This window comes from Blennius ocellaris (assembly GCF_963422515.1).
Source record: "Blennius ocellaris genome assembly, chromosome: 12".
NCBI lineage: Eukaryota > Metazoa > Chordata > Actinopteri > Blenniiformes > Blenniidae > Blennius > Blennius ocellaris.
The window spans coordinates 10,831,250-10,854,254 of record NC_137661.1 but is presented as its reverse complement, the minus strand read 5'-3'; the positions used below and the strand labels follow the sequence as shown (position 1 = coordinate 10,854,254).

General features: G+C 40.8%; 1 protein-coding gene across 1 annotated transcript; it reads right to left on the bottom strand.

Annotated features, from left to right (window-relative positions):
• Positions 1 to 492: 492 nt before the first annotated feature.
• acsbg2 (acyl-CoA synthetase bubblegum family member 2) lies at positions 493 to 18,295 on the bottom strand. The gene is made up of 15 exons (XM_080506567.1): positions 18,174 to 18,295; positions 14,349 to 14,481; positions 13,767 to 13,888; positions 11,552 to 11,823; positions 11,143 to 11,231; positions 9,044 to 9,164; positions 8,473 to 8,553; positions 8,232 to 8,381; positions 7,697 to 7,873; positions 6,848 to 7,029; positions 5,530 to 5,772; positions 5,217 to 5,434; positions 4,783 to 4,922; positions 3,389 to 3,635; positions 493 to 2,017 (listed from the first exon to the last, which is right to left on the bottom strand). The coding sequence occupies exons 1-15, from the start codon at positions 18,178 to 18,180 to the stop codon at positions 1,893 to 1,895; spliced, it is 2,307 nt and encodes a 768-aa protein (XP_080362693.1). The 5' UTR covers positions 18,181 to 18,295; the 3' UTR covers positions 493 to 1,892.
• Between the last annotated feature and the right edge of the window lie 4,710 nt (positions 18,296 to 23,005).

Sequence of the window (23,005 nt, the reverse complement as noted above, 5' to 3'; positions counted from 1 at the left end):
TATTGCCATTTTTTATATTTTATGTTTTTAGCATTTTGAGATTCATAAATGTGAAGTGATCTACAAATAAAATGCATTATTAATCACATCAAAACCGATTGCTTCCTATAAGGTGTGTGGTCCGGCTAAAAGTTGTTAACTCCAACTTTAACTTGCAATATCTTACAATGGGTCCTTTTAAACAGGGTTTGGTTATTTACATACTCCATCTGATCAAACCACCTTTATTTGCCAGGGAAATTATTCGATTGGAACCTTAGAAAAAGCTGTTCAGCTTATATTCCTCTTTTTCACTTGTTAAAACGGCATAAAACCTACTCATTTATTCAGACAAATACAAAAACTTTTGCTCTCGCATACATAGAAATGTTAATGTTAGTTCAAATGAGCATTTTGTATGCTGATGGACTGAAATAATAAATATAATTTGAAGTAAAAATAAAAACCTGTTGACATGTAGCACCAAAAGAAGAGCACCAAACTCAAATGCATTTTACTTTTATTTGATAACCAATGACACACATATGTATATTCCAGCAGGTAGACCCCCACTTCATTTATACCTCTGTCCTTCAACCCTGATATAGTTCACACGTCTTCAGGCAAATCCAGGAATCTGTCTGATGTATTGTGAATTTCCTCTGCAATACACGAGTTTAACAGTAACTGAACGAAAGATGCATACATTTAGTGCATTCGATATGAACTTCACATTTCCACATTTGAAGATTTATAAATGGACTTCATCGGATGTTATCAGTCGAGAAAGTCACTCCCCCAGACCAGACGCTTTGAATCAGTCATTTCCTCAACTTGTAGTATAACTGTCTTGTTTCCTGTGAGCAATTAATCACTTCGCCACCATAGGATTGCTACAAATATCTGGCCTATAGTATGGCGTTGATATAATATGCAACTACTTCATGTCCAAGAATAGCCGTCCACACTGACTGTTCCGTCCTCTTGGTGTGTGAAATGTCTTAAAGCAAGCTGAAGACATCTGAATGGGATCATAAACTTGGGATTTTCTTTGACCCAGCGGCATGAACAAATTCAACCCGGATACATTTTGCCATAAACCCATAACATTCACCTTATGTACATTTCACTTTGCCTTCATTTGAGTGCAAAAACCAAAGCGGTGCATTATAGAAGCGGTTCTGACAATAAAATGGTTTAAAAAATAATAACAATAAAAAACTAAATGAAGTGAAATAATATAAGAGAAACATATTTACAATATTCCACAAAATTACAGCATTTAAATGAGTCGGTACAAAAACATAAGAAACAGACATTCTGACCAAAAACACACCAAAAAAAGCAATAGATATGGCTTAACGACATGTTCTGAGAGAGGATATATAGAGGTGTAAATGCAGAACCCTTCAGCTTTCCGAGTACAAGTGAAAAATAATTTTTGTTTTAACCGAAGTGGAAAAAACAACGAGAGAAACAACAAACATGTAAAGGACAAGAAGTTGTTAATTACAGGAGGTCTCTGTGAAATCTCTCCAGAAATGTTTCTTCATTTGATGCGTATTTGGCGAGACGTAAACTTTGGCAAACCCCAAAATAATAATAAAGAAAAAACAAATGATTCCTGACAAATAAAACGGCTTCACTCATAAACAGCCGGAGCTTCTTCATCCGCCTGACAGGACTCCCAGTAACGCAAATAAATAGCTTAGTTTCACAATGTCTTCAAAATCATAAAGCTATTTTATACAATGGCTTCCCCACAGATTTCCTCTGTAAAAACAATTGCAAACTCGAACCAAAGACAGAACCGACGCAACTTAAGGCAAAATGTTTGTACAAGAGCAGAAGGGCAGCGGAGACGAGGAGCCGCAGAGAGAAGCTTCTTCTTCTTCACGGCTGCTGCAGCGCATCTATTTGGGAGGCAGCGGGGCGTCGGGGGTCATCGGGGTCGTCGGGGTCACCTGCTTGTAAAAGTTGTCGATCTGTTCCTGGTACATCTTTGCCACCACCGGCCGCTTCAGCTTCATGGTCGGACCTGGTGAGGAGAGGAGGAGGTCAGAGCCGGGGGGGGAGTCACAACTGGCGCAAAGAGTGAAACAAATGAGACATCGAATGCATTTCTTTCAGTAAAAGTATCTGCGGTTCCCAACTCTTCCACGAGGGGTCGCACTCGTCACCGCACGCCATAGAACTGAACAGCAGGTGACAAAGCTTATGGAAACCAGTGACCTGACTGGTTATCAAGACAGCGTGAATATTAAAGACGACAAGAGCTGCTCTGTGAAAACTTTGTGTTCCGAGTCGCCACACGGCTTTACCCACATCGGTCCGAAGAGAAGCTTAATTCTAATGTCACTTTTTATCTAAAGAAATTTTCAGGCTGTTTCACATTGAATGAGATTTTTTATAAACTAAATCATGAATAGTTTGAGGATGTACAAGTATTTTATTTTCTGCAATGAACCTTGTTTAAAGATTACTATATTATTTGAACTGGTTAGTTGTTGCATCAACCATTGTTTGTGATTAACATGCTGGTATTCATGTATGATCTTGATTCTCATCGTCTTAATTATTTCTCATTTTTAATTTCCCTTTCATCTTATTTGGTTTGTGTTTTGTGCATCATCTCAGCGCTATCTGTCACTGCTTCATGTGCTAAAGTCTCCTTTTTATTCTGAATACCATTTCTCACAAAATTGTTCATTATATCTCAATGATACTAAATGAATAATAATATTGAAATTGGTATTAAGCCGGCATCAATGTTTGTGAAAATAAAACATACGCTTGCGTTTTATCCCTCTTCAAATTTGTGCCAAACTCTTATGGATTGTAATCCTTGTTTATGAATGTTTTATGCTTTTCTACTCGATGACGGCATCAATGACAGGGACAGTCATCATAAACAACATTTCATGAGCCATTATTCCACCAAATGTACCTGTAAACCTTCAACAAGAGGATTTTTCTACAAACTGTCAGTGACTCATGCCACACTTATATACAGTATATGTATATATAAGTATATTGTTTATTGACTTCACGGAGCACTTATAGATGAGCTTTGGGGAAAAAAATCAATACGAAGCATCCCTCAACACTGAAATCTAACATCTGAGACAATCACTCAAATATAATAGCTGTTAAATGTACTACTATGAAATTAGTGCTTCCTGTCTTTTTATTTAATTCAACAGAGTTCAGTACTTTATATTTATAATAGTTTGAGTGGGAAAAATGAATGACAAGCTGCCCTCAAACTATTATCCTGTCCTGGTTTACGTGTCTAATCTGATCTCTGTTCAAACTATATGAGGCAGGATTAACGGGAACAGTCAGATCTCTTCTTGTTCATACAACTTTTCTACAAAATAAGACCACCCTACTATTCCAAACCACTCACCCAGCTCTCCTCCTGAAACGGAGAAGTCCCGGTCCAGAATGACCCACTTCTGAATGCGCTGAGCGTTGGACATTGCCCTCTCATTCACTTTGTCCATGCCCTTCTGGATGGCCTCGTTCACCGCGGGGTCTCGTCCGCCGGCGACCTCAGAGACACGAGTGGCCTTGCTGCCCAGTTTCCTGCAGAGCTCCACGGCTTCCGAAGTCAGCTCGTCCTCCGGCTCGCCGGACTCCTGGTTCACTTGGCACTGGAGGGAGAGAACCCAGGAATGTTTACTGTTTGACACCCGTTACTTTAGCGTCCACGGAACATGTGCAGTCCTTTACTTTTTGTTCATGCTGCATTAAACCCAACTTGTCAGTATTTTGTTCATGAAATTTGGAAATTTGATGGGAGAGCTCAGCAATTCATGTAGAGGATGGTTGGACTGGAGCGCTGCTTGAGGTGGGAGAGTCCATCACTGCCTGATCTCGTCTCATTTCTCTAATGCGCTGCACAGTCTCTTCAAAGTCCTAATTCTGATGACTACACATCGAGGGAAAAGGCAATTTCTTTGTTGCTAAAGTCTATTAATAAGCACAATGTCACCAGTTCATCGAGCTGACTGCAAGGCATTTCGTAGAAGCAGTCACATGAGTCGACTGTTTCAACTTTTTTTTTTTTCAAAGCGCATGTTGAAAAAGGTGCAAGATGAAAAAAAAATCTCCTATCATTATTTAATTTTCTCATGAGGGGCCCTAATACCACTGTATGAACATTACTGTGATGGTCTGCGTGCCGCCGTTCTAGCAGCAATATGCCACCAGGTGGCGCCTTGGAGTTATGCCTTCGTCTCAGACCCACTATATCAGTGATTTTCAATTAAACTCGACAGTGCAAAGTCCAAACATGGAGATATTTTCTCACCCAAAAACAGGGAATTTTCCATGCTTCCAGTCACCATTTTGTTTGTAATACAAATAACATTTTAGAAACATCAAACTTGATTTGATTCTCAAAAAGTAAGGCCTCTGGGATTTCAAAAGAAGTGACGCAATAATGAAAGTCACTATTATTAAACATGCAGGACTTTCTTTCACAAAATTGAAAGTACCCATATGTGACAATATTTATAGGGACTCTTTTTTTTTTAAGTGAGATAAAAGTGTGGGTTTTCTGGTCGATCACAAAGGTGAGAGTTTGTTTTGAGATGCATGTTTGGATACAGGATTGCAACAAAAGTTGTGGCAGCCTCTGATTCTTGTCACTGCAGGAGTTGACATGTTGTGTCATCTGGACAATAGCAGCTTATCTAGCGGAGTAGAACCTCCCTGATGGCTACATAGACGCTGCAGGCGTCAGTCTTTGGAAAGTCAAACGAGGAATAATGTCTCGTCCGTTTCTACGAGCTTTACCTTTACGGTGAGCAGCATAGAAAGAAACTTCTTCTTGTCTCCGATCAGCATGGCGTTGCTGACCAGTGGCAAGACGGCTTTCACTTCGTCCTCGATGGGGACGGGAGGGATGTTCTCGCCTCCTGCTGTGATGATCAGCTCTGCGAAAGGAACATGCGCACACATTATGAACATATTCAGGAGCTCAGCCCTCCAGAAAAAAAAAAAACACCAGATGATTTACTGTCTGATTAGAGTGGAGGAAAGTTTACAAAAGATCAGACTGTGATCAGAAGGCAGAGCAGTTCTGATAATGAGCTGAAAACAAAAACAGGACGAGTGAGGAAAACATGGTAAATAAATAATGAATAAAGTGATCTTTAAATAAGTCTTGGTTAACAGAAAATCAGTGTGTTTCCTTGTCTTCTCTCCTCCGTTTGAGCTTCGATAATGACCTTTGATTCGTCCGGTGATGAAGAGGAATCCGTTCTCATCCCGTTTGCCCAGGTCGCCCGAGTGCAGCCAGCCCTCCGCATCCAGGGACTCTTCTGTCCTTTCGGGCATGTTGAGGTAACCCATGAAGACGTGGCGGCCCCAGAAGCAGATCTCACCGTTTCCCTCTTCGTCCGGGTTGTACAGCTTTGTTTTGCATCCCGGGATCTCTTTCCCACAACTGCAAAGACAACATGAGGGACGCGTTTCATCCTGGCTTCAGGCTGGCATTGAGGGTTTGATACGCGGGGAGTGAAAGAAAGGAGAACGTCGTACCTGGTGAGTTTGAAGGCAGAGGGCAGGGAGATGGTGTGAGGGCCGGTGCTCTCGCTCATGCCATACAGCTCGAGCAGAGGAATGTCGAGGCTGAGGAAGAACTCTAGGGTCTCTTTGGTGATGGGCGCAGCGCCCGTGTAGCACTTGGTGCAGCGGTCCAGCCCGAGGGCCTTGCGCACCTTTTTGAAAACGAGCTTTTTGGCAATGTGGTAGGTGAATGGCGCTTGGCCCGCTTCTACATTTCTGAGGAGACGTGAAAGATGGAACATTTGATTGTTAGAAGGTGTGGTGAACTGTTTAGAAAAGAAGAATATGTTATTTCATTAAAAAAAAAAATATTTTTTTTAAAAAGCCTGAAAAAAATACTTCAACCACAGTAGTTTCATAGAGGAGTTACAGGCAAAGTTAAACACACACCGCCCGTAATTTAGCATATTCTTGTACAGTTTTCAGGTCATTTATGTTAAAAAAATGTTTATTTACTTCCATCAACTGCAACATGAATGTTTTATGTCTATACAATTGTCACCACTTATATAATTGACCTTTTCTTGCTTCAGCTATCTGTGAACTCTTGGCCTGTGAGTGAAGCTCTCTGGGCTGTAAATTTGAATTTGCTTCAGCTGGTGCATTGAAATAATTCATCTAATGCATTGTATATGCAATATTTATCTCGCAGCTTTACTGAGAACCCCTCACCTTTTCTACCACAGAAGCTGAAATGAGACACATTTAATCTGCATTTCAGGGATAAGTTTAAAACTGAGGCCGACAGTCGCTGCGGTTACAAAGACGAGAAGTAATCTAATAACAAACCGATCTGATTAAAACTGCATCATTTAAACACTTATCTGATTCAATCGGCCCTATCTGATTGAAATTATAAACGGATCAGATGAAGTGGCATAACCCTGCTCACAAAAACTGAGAGTGAGATTGGTGAGACCTTTGCACTCCTATTTGACACATGACAGAGGTTTCTTCCTATAAACATGGGAGTTTTTCCATCCACAGTCGCTTATGCTTGATCGTGTGAATTTGTTAGGTTTTCTCCATAAAAGTGCCAGGAAATTAGGTTGTTGTATCCGGCGCTACATGAATAAAGTTAAATTGAATTGAAAGCATTATGGGAGTGATCCCCTAAAGTCAGGGGACATTCTTGGTGCGTATAAATCTGTACTTCCATTCAATGCATTGAGCTATTGAGCAATTGAGAAAACAACAGGACACAACAGAAGCACGGAAAAAGAAAGAGTTAATCCCTGGGAGGAAATGATTCACACTGAATCAACAAAGCAGTCATTTCATGTGTGCTTACTGGTTCATCCTGGTGAGATTCGTCTGCAGACCCACGTTTTTGGCCCAGGCTGCCACTTTTCTACGCACCGTCGAAGACTTCGCTCCAACAGCTTTCATCTTCTCCTGCATCTTCTCCCAGACACGTGGGACCCCCATGAAGGCTGTGGGACGCACCTCCTTCAGAGTGTTCACCAGCGAACCCTGTGAAGAAAACATACGGGGAATCACTCAATTATCACGCAATGTTGTTTGTTTTTTTTGTTTGTTTGTTTTTACCCATCGCTTCTTTAGCTCTCTCTTCAACATTGACTGGACATGCTCAGTTAATCTGCTGCTCCTAACAACATTACACACCTAAATCGTCCTAATGAGCATGTAGGCATAAGGATGATGAGGATCAAGTGTTCAAGGACCTAAATCTTGTATGTATAAATTCTTTATCTCTATAATATCTCTGATAAATGCAGTAATGCTGGGTATCATGCAGCACTGAGTGTGATCCATAAAAAACACTTCTTCATTTTAATGCTCTGCTCTCTCCTTGCTATTCCTTCATTCCCAACAGGTGAAGGAAAGGTCTTCCTCTGCTTGCCCATATTGGATGTTTGGGTTTTTCCAACATGGTGTGAAGTTGGTGCTATAGACATACAACTGGGCTGAAATCTTAGGCATTGTGCAAAGTTTCACCTTTGAGTGTAAATGTACTTTTTATCAGCATGTTTACAATGGCCAGCAACAACAAAACAGTACAAGCATCATAAAAGGAATCCTTCAAGCCAAACAGCTGGAACAGACTGAAACAGGTGAACAGAATAGAAAAGGGGTTGGTGGTTTACTCGGAGCGGGTGCTTCGGGTATGGGGTCTCACCTTCAAGGCGTCCGGCTGAGCAAAGTAGGTGGCCCCTCCCACCCTCATGGTGACCCAGATGTCCACCATCTGAGCAGCGATGTGGCTCAGCGGCAGGTAGCTGACCACAATCTCCTGAGATTGAGTGGCATCGGTGACGCCCACATGTTTGCCGGTGGAGAGAGCGGTCCAAGTCAACTGTTCAAATAGAGACGCATTAATGCATGTATTCATTAGTCCCGGTCGAAGCAGTTGAATCAGGTATGCTGTACTGTACTTTGGCCATGTGTTTCAGGAGACGTATAGTGATGGTCAATCACAAATGACCTCCCGTCCCCCATGTGACCTCAATGACCACCCCGAAGGTCGTTTAAAACACAGCGGAGGATTTTGACGATCCACACCCGGGGCACTATGGCCCGTCAAAGAAGAGAATTTGGATCATGAGGCATTTTGATGGTTTCGCAAAAATGTGTTTCTGCTGCCAGCCTCAGGCGCCAAACATGTGACATGCTCAAGGACACGCAAACACAACGGCAGACCTAACGTCACTCACGTTGTCGTGGCTGAGCATGACTCCTTTGGGCTGGCCGGTGGTTCCTGAGGTGTAGATGAGTGTGCAGCAGTGGTTCGGCTTTTGGCTGGAGATGATCGCATCAAGTTGAGCATCAGGTTCATCCCGGCCGAGTTCCATGAACTCTGCCCACTGCGCGGCACAAAGGAAATCACTTATACGATTGGTTTCTTGCATATTATGAACAAATTGCATAATTGCTCTTTGTGGATTTTCTGCTTACCGTGTACAGATTTGGTCTCTTCTCTTTGAGGGCATCTTTGTACTGGATAATGGCTTTCAAGTGAGGGAGCTTATCTTCAATCTACAAACAGAGATGTGACAACCTGATAAGTACAAAGCTGCGTAACTAGAAATAACTGTAGTTAGTTCATAACAAAACAGGTTGTTGTTGAAGTTATAAGAGGCTTGTGTTCATTAAATTTAGAAAAACGTATGCATAGATTTCTGGCTGTATCTTGAATTTACACAGCCAACATCCTAAACAAGCTTTAAAATTGTTCAAAATTACTTCTTTTTTAAAAAAATCTGCACTGCAATGTGATAAGCTTCAGTGATATTTTGGAAATACATCAGTACCAGCTTTCTTGATAAGAATAGCTCGTTGTGGTGAGGATGTGTGTGTTTAGCAATAAGTAATGGTATTTCTGTGTACACGTGCACGCACGCACAAAATAAGCAGTTCTTAATTGCACGGCAACTTTATTTTTTATGTTTTCATGGCAAATGTGACATCATCCTGGTGATCCCCCCCCCCCAGTTTTCCCGCTCCCACTCGTTCACACTCGTCTTACCTGGAGGATTTTCTGCAGCTGCTTGTTGTTCTCCACCACCATGATGTTAGCCTTACAGTTGTCTGCTACATACTGGCAGGCCTCAGGAGTGTTGGTGGTGTAGAAGCCAACAGCAAAGCCCCTGAGAGAGAACAAAGAATTAGATAGAGGTGAGAAACTAAAAAAAACACCTCAATATTGAAAACGAAGGAGATAAAGATGCATCAGCCTTGAGACTGCCATGGTGAAGAGATCTGAGGGTACAGAGTGATGAAAAAGAATATTTTTGCCAGCTTTTGGAGAACGTCAGCTGATCTGAGGTTCATTCAGTTTAAAATATTCTTCCATCAATCCCACAATCTTGTTGGATAAAGTCAGACACTATAAGCATGTGGTCTCACAGCGTTAGGCCTATGAAGGGCCAGTGACTTCTCCAGAGTACCTGGTCCTGTGAGCCAGGCTACAGTTCAGTTTCCCTTCAACACTAACTTGGGTAAAGTGGGCATAGAATGTGGATTTAATGGCATCAGTTGTCATTAATGTAACAGTTACATAAATCTTGAATCTGCACCATGAGCGGGAGGAAAGAATTGCATAGAAAACTAGTTAAAATTAAAGAAAGGGTTTTATATAGGTTATTTTACTGGAGGTCTGGAAGAACATGAGTGGAATATTTCACTAAACTTTGGTTAAAATCATTGAATGAAATGCTTCATAGGCTGAATTAAATATATAAGTGTTTCTGGCATGTTAGGACGTCCTCCAGATGGTAGGAAAAAGTAATCAATCTTTTTGCATCATGCAGATCATCTGAAATAAAGCCGTGCTGTTGCTCACTCCATCCACTGATTTGTTTTTGTTTTTAAGCCTCGGTCCTACTGCACATATGGTGAAAGAATGAATGCAGTCTCGTTGACATAGTTTCACTCAAATACAAGACAAACTTGTAATTGTACACGAGACAAGTAAAGCTGGTTGTTTTGTTTTCTTGGTGTGTAGATCAAAACCTCATGCCACGTGTATCCAACACGATCGGTTATTTGGTTCATCTCGACTGGTTTGACAAGGTGACATTCTTTAGAAGATGATTCAGCGCCGAGCAGTGAGGACGTGTGGGAATCCGCGGAGTGCCAGATACTATCAGTGTGTTTAAGAGCTCTAAAAGAGGAGTGTTAAGTTTCTGTGCACCGGAGAGCCAACATCGCCTGATGTCTACAAAGAGATCCGGCTACACTCATTTTCTGCATTCCAAGAAATGACGTCAGAGAAATTTTAATTGGACAGAGTGCATTTAAAACCAAATACACAGATGCTGAGTGATGTAAGCAGCTCAGGCCTTCAATCACCAGCGGGCTCTTTCTCCTCTCTATTTTTGTGGTTTCTCAAATGGAGTGAACGTCTTGCTTCAGCTGAGCTCATTGAACGTGGTTTTGTTTCTGCTCAAGGCCGAGCTGAATATTTGTGCATTTCCAACGACGAGGCTCGTGATTGCTGTTGCATGGCTTGAGCTCAGTGCATCGGTTGTGGAGAAATGCTTTACATCAACTGCAATAGCAACACGTCCATCTACAAACATTTCAAAATGTGAACATCCTGCATTTAGAAGTACCCAAGAAGTAATCTCAGCGGAATGCCAAATTAATATGTGAAAGTCAAAATGTGACAAACGTCACTCCAGTGGCTTAGTGAGACTTGCAGGGAACTGAAGCAAATCCAAGCTGAAACCGGGCCAAAGGCAAGGTGCGCCCTGCACAGGAACTCCAGAGGTTCCTCTCGAAAGCTATGTCGTGATTATATTGTCAGTTATTCCATTAGTGTGTGCTAAGTGGCCCCGTTTCCATTGCGACAGTCCTTTGGCTTCTCGCTAAGCAAACTACTGCGACCCATCAGTCAGTCAATGAGGGCGTCTTCAGACTGAGAGGCTACGTGATGAACTGAACGACACCCGAGGTCCTTTCTGACACTCAAGACTTCAAGTCTAAAATGACATATTTCAAGAAAGAAACGCATCTTTAATACACATACACACTAAGCTGTTTATGTAACCTTGAGTGGGGGATCAATCAGTGATGTTAACAGTCACATCAAAATGACAATTCCCGAGATAAAAATGAACTCACCCTGCCAGAATGGCCCCAATGTCGGCGATGAACCACTCAGCAGAGTTGAAACCCAGGATCCCAACGCTGTGGTAACGTTGCAAACCGAGCTGCAGAGACACAAGACACTTTTAAAGCAATTGTTCAAACGATGCATAACAAACTGTCCAAACAACACTTCACTTCAAAAAGCTTTATCCTAATCAGTCACAGGCATTGGAGCTCATTCCAGCTGAATATTGGTGACACAAAGTCTTGAACCGTGCACAGTCCTACCCACTACACAATTGATTAAAATATCCTGCATAATAATTCAAGATCAACTGTAACACAATTCTGATCAATAGGACCTTTTATTGTCCAGTCGGTGCTTCACTTCGTTAAATAGATTTTTTCCCCCCATGAGAAAAAAAAGACAAGACCTACATACCTTCAAGAAACTCTTGGCAGCGCCGCGGCAGGTTCGGTAGTAATCCGTGTAATTCATGGTTTTCTGCTGCTCCCCCTCCTTCCACCCCAAAGCTACGAAGTCACCAAAGCGCTCAACAGCAGAGGTGAATATCTGGTTGACGGTCAGAGGAGTCACGGCGGCCAGGCCGGAGTTTTCCATCCTCAGCTTCACCTCGGCGTCGCAATCTGTCGTCCATAGACGGGGCTCTGCTGCGGCCCCCACCGGCAGAGAGTTTGGACGCGAGGCGCTCACTGGAAGATGCAACAAAACCATTATGGTCATTCACTCGAGGCTTCAACCCTCTGCAGGAACACATCGTCTATTATATCATACTGTTTTTACCACATCCACTTCTGTTCAATATATGTGGCATAAGGAGAAATACTGTTCACTCTGTGACATCTTAGTAAATATACAAACAAGTATAGGCCTCTGTGGAAATTGGAGAAACTCATTTATCTTTCAGTCACTCAGAATAAACTGTGAGCCGAGGTGTAAATAATGTGCAGCGACATGGTCTTTAGGTTAACTACATGATGATTTTCTGAGAGGAAATGGTGGAATAATACAATGTCATGTTTTTACCAACTTTTCATTCCTTTCGTCTGACTGCTCGCAACCAGTGTAGTTTTGAACTTTATATTATAATCCATAGTACAGTCAATACTATCAGTTATGTATGCTGCATTTTGTTTTCTTGCTGTTTTAGGTCGCCATTAAAACTCGGTTTTCCCCTTGTTTTAGGCAGTTATAACACAAGACCACTTGTCCTGTTGCAAGACGATTAAATAAATGTCTACTCTCATCATATTACGACCGGCTATCCCACCTTATCTCATTAAGATCTATATTTTGGAAGAACCTGTTCTTACCTGAAACACAAAATTGCTTTGTTATCCTACACAAGTATTGTTTTAGAAGTCTTTTTACTTATAGGCTGATGGTGGGAGCGGATGTGGGACAGGCAGTTTATTATTTTATTCAATGCAACAATGCTATGGATGCAACTAAAACTAGAATAACTTTAATTGATCTGAATTATTCCAACCCGCCGTTGAAGGATAAATACAACTTACGACAACGTGGCTTTCATATCTGTAACGGGCCATCTGCTCTGTTGCTTGTGACAACAAAGCACAGGCTACAGCCGTTACTGATGTATTCTGAACACGAGCAGGCAGATGGCCATGCCTCCTCATTAGCTAAATGTCATTACAAATGACAACAAAAGTAAACATTAAAATAGAATTTCTTCAAACAAACCTGGAGGTCTCAGTTTACACACGGATGTCCTGGTTAGACAAGTGCAGCCGTGGAATAGTTGCAACACTTGGGGGTGTCTTTTGTATTTTCTTTCCAATAAAACACGTTTTGTTTTGTTTTTTTACATTTAAAATATCAATATGGTGAAAGCTCCTCAAGAAGGTTCAGTTTTTTTTACAGTCAAAACAAATATTGCAACATTGACAGCAGTTGAGTCAGTGATGGTGTCATATAGTGAGTTTATAACCAAACACACAGCTGGTTATCAGTACACAGGGTCACTGAAAGGCCAGGAAGGCAAACATTTCACTGGGAAAACTCCCCTGAGGGTAAATATGTGCATGAACCTTTAAGATAATTTATGTTTACTCAATATTTCAGTCTTGTAAATTATAAAATAAAATACATAACAATTCAAGTAATAGTGGACAATTTTTTTTCAAGATGAATATAAAAATTTTTGTTAATTTGCCCTCAGTCAGACTAACATCACCAACTATATTTACTGGAACTTTTTCCCAGTGCAACAAAGGCAGGAATGTATCTGGGGGGGTTTTAAGGCAGGAAAAGGGAAGTTGAGTTTGTTCTGCCAGAGAATGTGAAGTTCATTCACTCCTCCTCCCAATGCTTCCTCAGGGAAAAAAAAATAGTACGAGATCAATCAAAAAGGCCAACTTAAGCAACCGAATCCAGCCCGGCACATCAGCATTGGTTTGGTGGATTGAGCCTGAATACCCAGTATATATATATATATATATATATATATATATATATATATATATATATATATACACACACACACACAACTCAGCATAATGTGCATCCAGCAGCTCCACCATGCAAAATGTCCGCGTACACGGAGGAGCAGGGGGACCGGAGAAAAAGAGTAAACACATTGAACCTGGTGGTTTTTAATTGCTTCATCCCTCACCTTGTTGTGTGTTTGAGCTGTGGTCTGCAGGGACCGCTGTAGTCTTGGAGCTCCTGGTGACTTCATCATGGGCACCAGTTTCCTCTTCCCTTTCCCCTGCGGACTCTTCTTCTGAGGACTCACTATGGTAAAAGGGAAAAAAAACATTCATGAGTCACTAGGATGAGGTGGTACATCCGAGCAGATTCACTGTGTCATGTGGGGACAACAGTGAATTCAATGACCATGACAGCACAGTTAAAGTATAGATTTATATTGACGTGACAAACATGGAAAGTGCACTATAGATACATAGAAAAGAATGTAAACAAACAAACAAAAAAATCCTGTTAATTTACGATCTAAAAGCAAAGACAGCACACGTCATTTGTGAGTTGTAAATTTCAACTAATAATTCCAAGAACGAAATCTGTTGACTGACTTTAAGTTGGCACTTTTTAATGGCTGTTACTTGGTCAAATTTACAATTTTTTCTTGCTTTAGTAGATAGTTAAAGCAAATCTAGTTGCCTGGAGAGGAAAAAAAGAAACAACCCTACAATATCCAGTAGAGTGTGTTTGTTTCGCTTTGTGTTTCACGTACATTGCTGTGTCCACGAGGGCGTCGTCAAGCGATGCTTTGCTATCGCCTGCAACACTGGATGCCTCCAGGAAGCCTTGAGCCCGAGGAGGCTCCATCACAGCTTCAGACGCACCAACGGACTCAGACTCAGTCACTGAAAGAAAGCAGCGTTCGGGTTGTTAGCTGCAAGTAATAGAAACGCAACATTAAAACAATGTAACCGTTATTGAGAATGAGCGGTATTGATAGTGCATCAGGCCCATTGTCATCAAGAAGAATGTCTTCATGGGTGGAAAGGAGGATTTCAACATTGCACCTTTTTTATGATTATGTAATTCTGTGCCATCACATATCGAGTCATTTTGCAAACGTTGTGACCTGCAGGACACGTTGTCTTTTTACTTTTTGTTAATGATGACACTTCTGTCAGTCAACTTCAAATATGTTCATCAAGCCTGCACATGTAAATATGTCTTTGATAATTACAGTATATCGGTTTTAATTTGCTAAACAAATACTTGATGTTTTCCTTCATTCATTTGTATAGGATTTAAGCAGTTAGTAAACAAAGTGACGTGAAAACATCAAGTATTCATATTAACCAATAGCTACACTTCAAGGGACTGAAGGGATCACTACACGCACACACACACAACAGAAACTAGATAATGAGTAGTTTAAAAAAAGAGTGACATTCTTTTTTGACGGAAATATGTGTGATGGAACTGGTTTATTTACATAGCATACACTTTACTGGTGTAAATACCAATCAGGTAAAATAACAACAACATAACGTGACTGCCAGCAATGTGCTGTACTGAGAAAAGTCCAGTGTGTTGTTGGTTCACAGTCGTCGCTTACATATTGTAGCAGCTGTATGCGAGGTTGTGTTTACAGAAAATACCTGTAAACACAATTGAAATGCACAAAAACACACAATGCTACAACAATACACTCAACCTGAATGATCGACTTGGTGAGCTTTAAAATGAATTTCGTCTTTGTACAAACTTCCAACTTATACAAAATGTATAGTGTAGCAACAGTATAAGCAGCATATGGCGTAAAGCTGGCAAAGTGGAAAGTCCTGCTCCAGATACGATTGTCTTTTAGCAAATAACAAGACTGCCATTCATTGCTGTGCCGGGTTAACAAAACACCAGTTGCAAACATTTCCGATGCTCCACCCTCAGTAAATCCAATAAAATCCATGTAGAGGAATAAAAGAATTGATTTTGAGTTACGCAGCAAAATGAATGTCCCTGTCCAGAGTGGGCAGAGCCAGTGGAGGATCGACAAATATAACTTATAGTTATTCTCCTCTTTCCTGACAAACATCATCCAGCATGTCAGTTTTGAATGCTAACTTCCAGAAAAATTGCAGAGAACCTCTTTAACAGCTTCTATCATTACCTCATCACAGGAACTGCATCCAATCCCATCCGAACAAAAAAGCGTGATCTCGCCTCAAATCCACACCCCTCTCTTTATCATTCACTGTTGTCCAACATTGATCTCTCTCTCTCTCTCTCTCTCTCCCGCTCTCTCTCTCTCTCTCTCGCTCTCTCTCTTTTTGTTAAATCACAGGTCCGACCTGTTTATTTAAGAGAGTTAAAAACATACCAGCAGCTTCTTCCAGGCTGTTGAAGCAGAGTCCTATCTTAGCTGGCCTGTCAGGTACAATTGCAGCAGAGGTCAGAGAGCAGGAATAGAAATATTTGAATTTCAATTTAGAGTTTGAAACACATTTGCCAACCAAATCTTTCGGCTTACGGGTCTGGAAAAACAAGTTATATAGGATTTAATTTGATTTAATTCTTTCTAAAGCGTTATCAACACTATACTTAACATGGGTGAAATTTCCATCCATCCAACCATCCTCTGCACCCACTTTATTCAAGTCAGGGTCGAGGGGGCTGAAGCCAATCCCAGCTAACATGGGCCAAGGTATGGACAAGCCGTTGAAAAATGGATTAGACATTCTTGAACTTAAACCAGTGACACTGAGGAAATCTCTAAAAATAATTTGTCATTCGTTTAATTCTTAAATCCTCCTTCACCCTTTCAAACACGGCAAGGCCCGGTAAAGCAACATCACATGTGCCAATCACGTTTATGTCAAAGCTCGAGTTGCACGTCTCTCTCTTTAAGCTGTCATGCGCTAATGGCCTACTGTAAAAAAATAAATAAAAAAAAAGTCTTACATTATGAACATCATTACTGGAAATGGCAACCACTCTTTATGCTCAACTGCATGACTAAAAACTAAATCTGGCTGAGCTTTGTCACTTCCTCAAACCTTTTCTTAGTGAAGTTTATGGGCTTTAACTGATCTTACAAATAGTTAAGCAGTCAAGATGAAGCCTAATGATGGATGAAGGTGTGAAATGTTAGATTTTTTTTTTTAAGTGTCGGAAATTATATGTAAAAAGCTCACAGCAACGTTTTATAAAACAAAGTGGCATATTTGTGTACATTCAAAAGTGAAAAATAACTCCATACAAAACAAAACAAGCACAATTTACAGACAAGTTATCTTCATTCAACATAACTCCCCATAACAAATAATTTCACAAATCTACTAAACTACAGAATAATCTCCCAACCATTTCAAAGTTATTTGCTCTGATGTAACGCATCACGAATCTGAGACTAGAAATCTTCCCATTCAAACATGCTTCAACAAATACTTTCTTACTTGACTTATTAAATGTCGTAATTTGTGAATGTGCATTCATCCATATACTTGAGTTGTATATCTTTAGGTCAACTACCGGAATCAACCCTCTCATATGAGAAGCTTAAAACAGAGAAGATCTGCCATTAAATATAAGAACAACTGACTGTTTTTATCCCTTGGCCATGAAATAATTAAAAGATTTGCATTGGTATGATGAGAATGACTGAGAGCATTTGCATTTTGTTCTTTTTTTTTTTTTGCAGGATTTAGTGCAGTTTCTTTATCACTGTCCATCACAAGCAATGGACATGCTGACTTCCCTGGTGGATTTAAGCACCACTGCACAAACTGGCATCCTGTCAGAAATACTGCATTCTCCCAGTCATGGGAGGATTATGACTGTAGTGCATAGCAACAGCTGTTCCATTCAAATAAAGGAAGTGTAACTGCAGTTAGAAAATCAACAACACTTAAACCCGTTACATTTTATTACTGATTAATACAGATGGACTCCATCCTCAGCCAAAATGTGTCTGCCCGCAACCAAACGAGGGACTCTCTCACCACGCTTGTAAAAATCAGTTAGGTTAATCCCCCGTCAAACAGGAGACAAAAACCCAATCCCCCTTTCAGTTTGGTCTGAGTTCCTCTCTTTGTCATAGATAACAGCAGTCTTTCCGCTGGGCTGACAGAAGCGTGATGCTACCCCCTGAAAACAAGTGAGACAGGTTTAATGTTGTATACTCTGCATCCCCGTCCGTCCAGCTGCTGCATCCCACCATCACAGATCACTGCCTGGCATCTCCTCCAGCACTCTTATGGTGCTGTTTCTATTTATGTTTTGAGTGTTGACAAAAAAAACAAAACAAGTGCAGAGCTTTAACAGCGCAGGTTGAAGCTTTAAAGGAATTCCTGCATCATGACCAAAATAACACCGGGGGAATTGTCACAGAGCTGCCGGCTGGGTTACACCCTTCCAGCTCTGCACATGCTGCTGTTGGAAGGCTCAGTTATACTCTATGTTTCAATCCATCGGACCAAAAAAAACGAACGCGTGCTCACATCAAAAATACACTTTCAATGGGATAATTCAAGAAATGATTATGACAGAGTGAGAGTTTCAATTCAGTATTACAAGAGATGAACAGATAAATATTCATACTCACATCGCATATTGCTGGAGACTGATTCTTCCCACACAGAACTTGGTTTTCTTCGAAATGTTTGTTCAATAGAAAAAATAAATAAATAAATAAATATTGCCCTCTATCCTTTCTACGATTGCTGCGGATTCGGTTTACGCTAAACACACGTCCTTGTGTCTACAACTCCAGCAGCAGATCATTCATTTTCAAACAGCAGCCGGCAGCGCTGGGTCCCTCCTCCTCAAAACCCCACCCAGACACACAACGGCCCGCCCGCTTCCTCAGGCGCCCCCTTCTCGCTCTGCGGCCTCCTGATTGGCCCACACTGCTCACACCACACCATCCAAAGCTCCCATACAAGGCGACGCAACCCAAATGAGTGAAGGAGGGGTGGTGGTTGGGGGGGGGGGTGAAACCAACCCACACACACACATGCACTTCCACAGACGACTAAAACTCAGACCCATCCCCCAGCAGAGAGAAACCATCCTTACACACATGCACACACGTTGCAGATATGCCGGCTGAGCCGGGCGGGGTTACTATCGAACAAACCCTCAGACTGGAAGTGCTAAGATGCATGAGTTTCTCCTGACTTAAGCCAGGTACACACGACACGATTTTTTAAAAATTTGAAATCTTCACAGATGGCCACACACTTCATAATCACAAAAGACAGAACGCACAAGACGTTCCTCTTGTGATCTCACAGTGTGTGGCTCACCATACACTAGCCGATTGTTCAGCGGAGTATCAGGCTGTGCACCAAAGGCTTCGATGAAACTATATAGGCTGTGTTCTTCACGCACAATAGAACTCGACTTCAGTGTAAAACACGGCATGTTACACGTACGATGCAGGACACTGAACACACACTACGGGATTTCTTCATTGCAAATATTAAACATGTTCATTATTGCCGATCTCTCTTTCCGAGACCTTCCAAGTGCATCGGATCAGACAAAATTGCTCTTAACACTCCCCAAACCACAGGAAAATCAAGACACAATTTTTTTTTTTGCAGACATCCGACAATCGGGCCTGTGATCCGACGAGATCGGGACTAAAATCAGCCGATTAGCCTGTAGTGTGTGCCGGCCTTGAGATCAATACAACAACACAGTGATCTATTTCATTAAAGCCATATAATTCAAAATATTAAAAGCTTACTTTTTTTTGCCAACATGCAAACTTTAATAGAAATGATTTTAAACTATGGATATTGAGGTTTGATTAGCAGAGTCTGAATGTTCTCCCTGTGTGTGTGTGAGGGGCGTTTTCCTCTCTGCAGTGTCTGCTCACAGTCCAAAAACACACATGAGTTTATTTGGTGACCTTAAATTGCCCCTAGGTGTGAATGTGAGTATGTGGTTGTCTGTGTCTCCGTTTGTCCTGTGATGGACTGGCGACCTGTCCTCCTGCCAGAGTGAGCTGGGATTGACTCCAGTGCAACATGACCCTGAACACGATGAAGGATCAGATAGAAGATGGACGGGTGCATGTTTTCTGACTGCATCTACATACAGGAAGTATTTATTACACTAAACGCATTGCATTAATATGATGAGAATACCCAAGATGTACACTTTTAGAGAAAAAATTTATCTTTTTCAACCATCACAGCTGCAGTTATACTTGTATTAGTGAGGCAGAGAATTAAATCAAACATTACTTGGCTTCTGATTTGCTATTGAATGAAAAGTTTGAAAAATGTCTTCTTCTTCTTTTCCTCCTCTCTGCAACTATAACAATGCCACCAGTCTAATTGCATAGACTAACAAGCTGATCCTGTTCTTCTGGGTTTTATTTTTAGTCTTCATCTGATATACAAAGTTCCAGAATAAATTAAAACTGCAAACGGCGTTGAACAGGTTCTCGCAACATGTGGGACTCCGGCTGAGAATATCAAGTTGCACATTTCGATACTTGAATGGTTATGATTGGTTTGACTGCGGGGGGCTGTATGCAAATAATGCAAATAATTCTCAGAATCAGCATTCACACAATCAAATGTCAATAATTCTGTCAGCAGGTCTCACCTCCTTGTAGTTGTCACAATATCTGCACAGTTGAGATATTTGTGTTTACAGACATGAGTAATGACCATGTTTTGGTTGTAAGAGAGTAGTAAAACAACAACAACAACAACAACAACAACAATAATAATAATAATAAACTACTACTACTACTACTACTACTACTACTACTACTACTACTACTACTACTACTACTAATAATAATAATAATAATAATAATAATTTCTTGCATACCATAAGGGCCTTGACCAGCGCTGCTCGGGCTCACACCTCAATGATGACACCTTTAAAGAGGAACTACTGGCTGAAGAGCAAACTGAAACTATCATTGTTTAGAAAAGATAAATGTTTCCCACATTCAATTTCCCCTGAAGTTCCGCCTTCAGGTCAAAAAGTTCAAACAGAGGAAGCAAAAGCACCACTCATTTCCTCTCCATACTCATTATACTGCACGTATACAAGCCACAAGAGCAAGTTAAATGTTCTTGCACCCACATTGGAAATGCGAGAAGATATAACTTTCTCTTGTTGCTTATATAAATGTACTGTAAGATTGTTTTTCCCCCAAGTCAATGATATACTACTATACAGAAAATCAAAACATGTACACAACCTTTCAAATGTAAATGGAAATATGTGTATAAAATGGACATCAGTTTCACGAGTGCACATTTGAAAATGTAAAATTATCTTTAAGATCATGTGGTCAGTTTTTTTTTTTTTTTTTTACCATAACCTTATTATTAGTACAGATGGTCACATGACTTCACAAATGTGTGTCATCACTGCTTTATAGAAAGATCGGTCTCAGCCAATTGGCACGAAAGACGAAAACGCAGAGCCACCGCACCACAGCGTCACGTGACTCGCTGAGGCGTGCTGAGCCAGTGTGCGCATGCGCTCACACAGGAGCGCTGCAGGCTGCAGTCAGTGCTGATGCACAATACGCTGGGGTTACTGCCGGTCGATGACTTTCTCCCTCTCGTCACAGCCTCTGCTGAGGCACACTGACGCTCTCAGTTTGTATCAAGCGTGTTTGCTATGAGGCAGACTGGGCATCTTCTGTCTCATATGTGTAAAATAACCCCCCCTGCAGCATTTTATTCTCTGATGTCACGTATTTACATACACTGGTGGCTGGTTGAACCTACAATACGTCGTATTTTATAAAATGTACACATGGTTTCTGTGTGACGCTGTTATGTCAATAATACGAACAGCTGACAGATGGCACAGCACAATAGATAGATAGATAGATAGATAGATAGATAGATAGATAGATAGATAGATAGATAGATAGATAGATAGATAGATAGATAGATAGATAGATAGATAGATAGACAGATGTGTCTGAATATTTCAATTTCACAAACTGCTAATTCACTGGAATTTTTGCAGACCATCTCTTCCATCTATCGTGTGAGCTGCTGTTCTCTGGGCTGAAATATTTCTTGTTCCCAAGAGTCAGAGGAAAATGCCCAAATTGGTTAGAAATTATTTAGAAAAAGACAACCTGCACACCAAAGAATGCAGAGGTCCATCTCTAATTGCATCACGCCTCAAACCTTGAAACAGGCCGGCAGCTACATCAGAACAGGAAACTAGAGCAAAGTGGGACCTGGAAGATTGTAATAATGTTGTCTGGTCTGATGAGTCTGAATTCCTGCTGCCACACTCAGATTGGAGGGTCATAATTTGATGTAAATAAAATAAGAACATTAATGTTTCCAGCCTTGTACTAATAAGATCAGCTGCTGCTGGAGGACATTTTCTTTGCACACGTTGGACCCCTTAAGATCAATTAAACATTATTGAAATACCACAGCCTCCAGTCGGTCAATGAATTCCCAGTACTTCAATGACGTATGAGTATATCTAAGAGATGGCTGGAAGGAGACCTTTACATCATAGGTGTGCAGCCAAGAATTTGGGCGGTTTTGACGACAGAAGTTGTCCCAACCTGCTACTATCAAAGTGTATAAAGTTCCTGGACAGTTACATATAAAGAATGTAGGCATTGTTAAAGCTGTAGACAGCAGTGGGTAGTGTAAGACAGGCTAATTAAATATGGTGTCATTCAACGGCAAAACAAAATGGCTAATATTCCAAATATGTAAATATAACTTTTGGGAATAACGGGCATTGTTCACATGTAGTGATTAATATGTATAGCACCAAAAAGCAGTATTGTTTGAACTCCTCAAGTGTGTCACTATTTTTTCATATTAACTTCAAATGGAAATGTACCTGAACTTTCAGACTATTATTTTAAGATAAAGATAAAAGACTACATTGCTAGAAAAAGAGAGACAAATTAAACAAAGGTGAGGTGCCTTATCTGGAGAGATAGTATTTTTTGGGACCAATGGTCTCACTTTTCAGTTCCAGTTCTGCAGAGGTCGGCCAACCTGCTTCTGCTGCTGCTGCCAGATTTACAACCGACTATTCACACCTGTCACGCAACTCATTATGTACATTCTGTTATCAACAATATCTCAACTGCAACATTTATCTGAGAGCGTCTTCTAAAAGCAATCTTAGGATTTTTAAAACAAATTCAACAGTTGATTAAATGAAATTATATATAATTCGATGAAATAAAATGGAATTAATTAAACTTTTGGTGACTTTTATTGTCATACGTTTTGTTGGCACGACCCTTTCCAGAGGGTGAAAGTGCATCAGATCGTGAGTGGAGCCTGTGCGTGTATGTGCAACCCAGAAATAGATGCATGCTGCCACCTTGTGGTAACAAAAAGCAAAATGCATACAGAAATATGTGATATTGATGGAAAACTTGGGATTTTTAAAACGTAA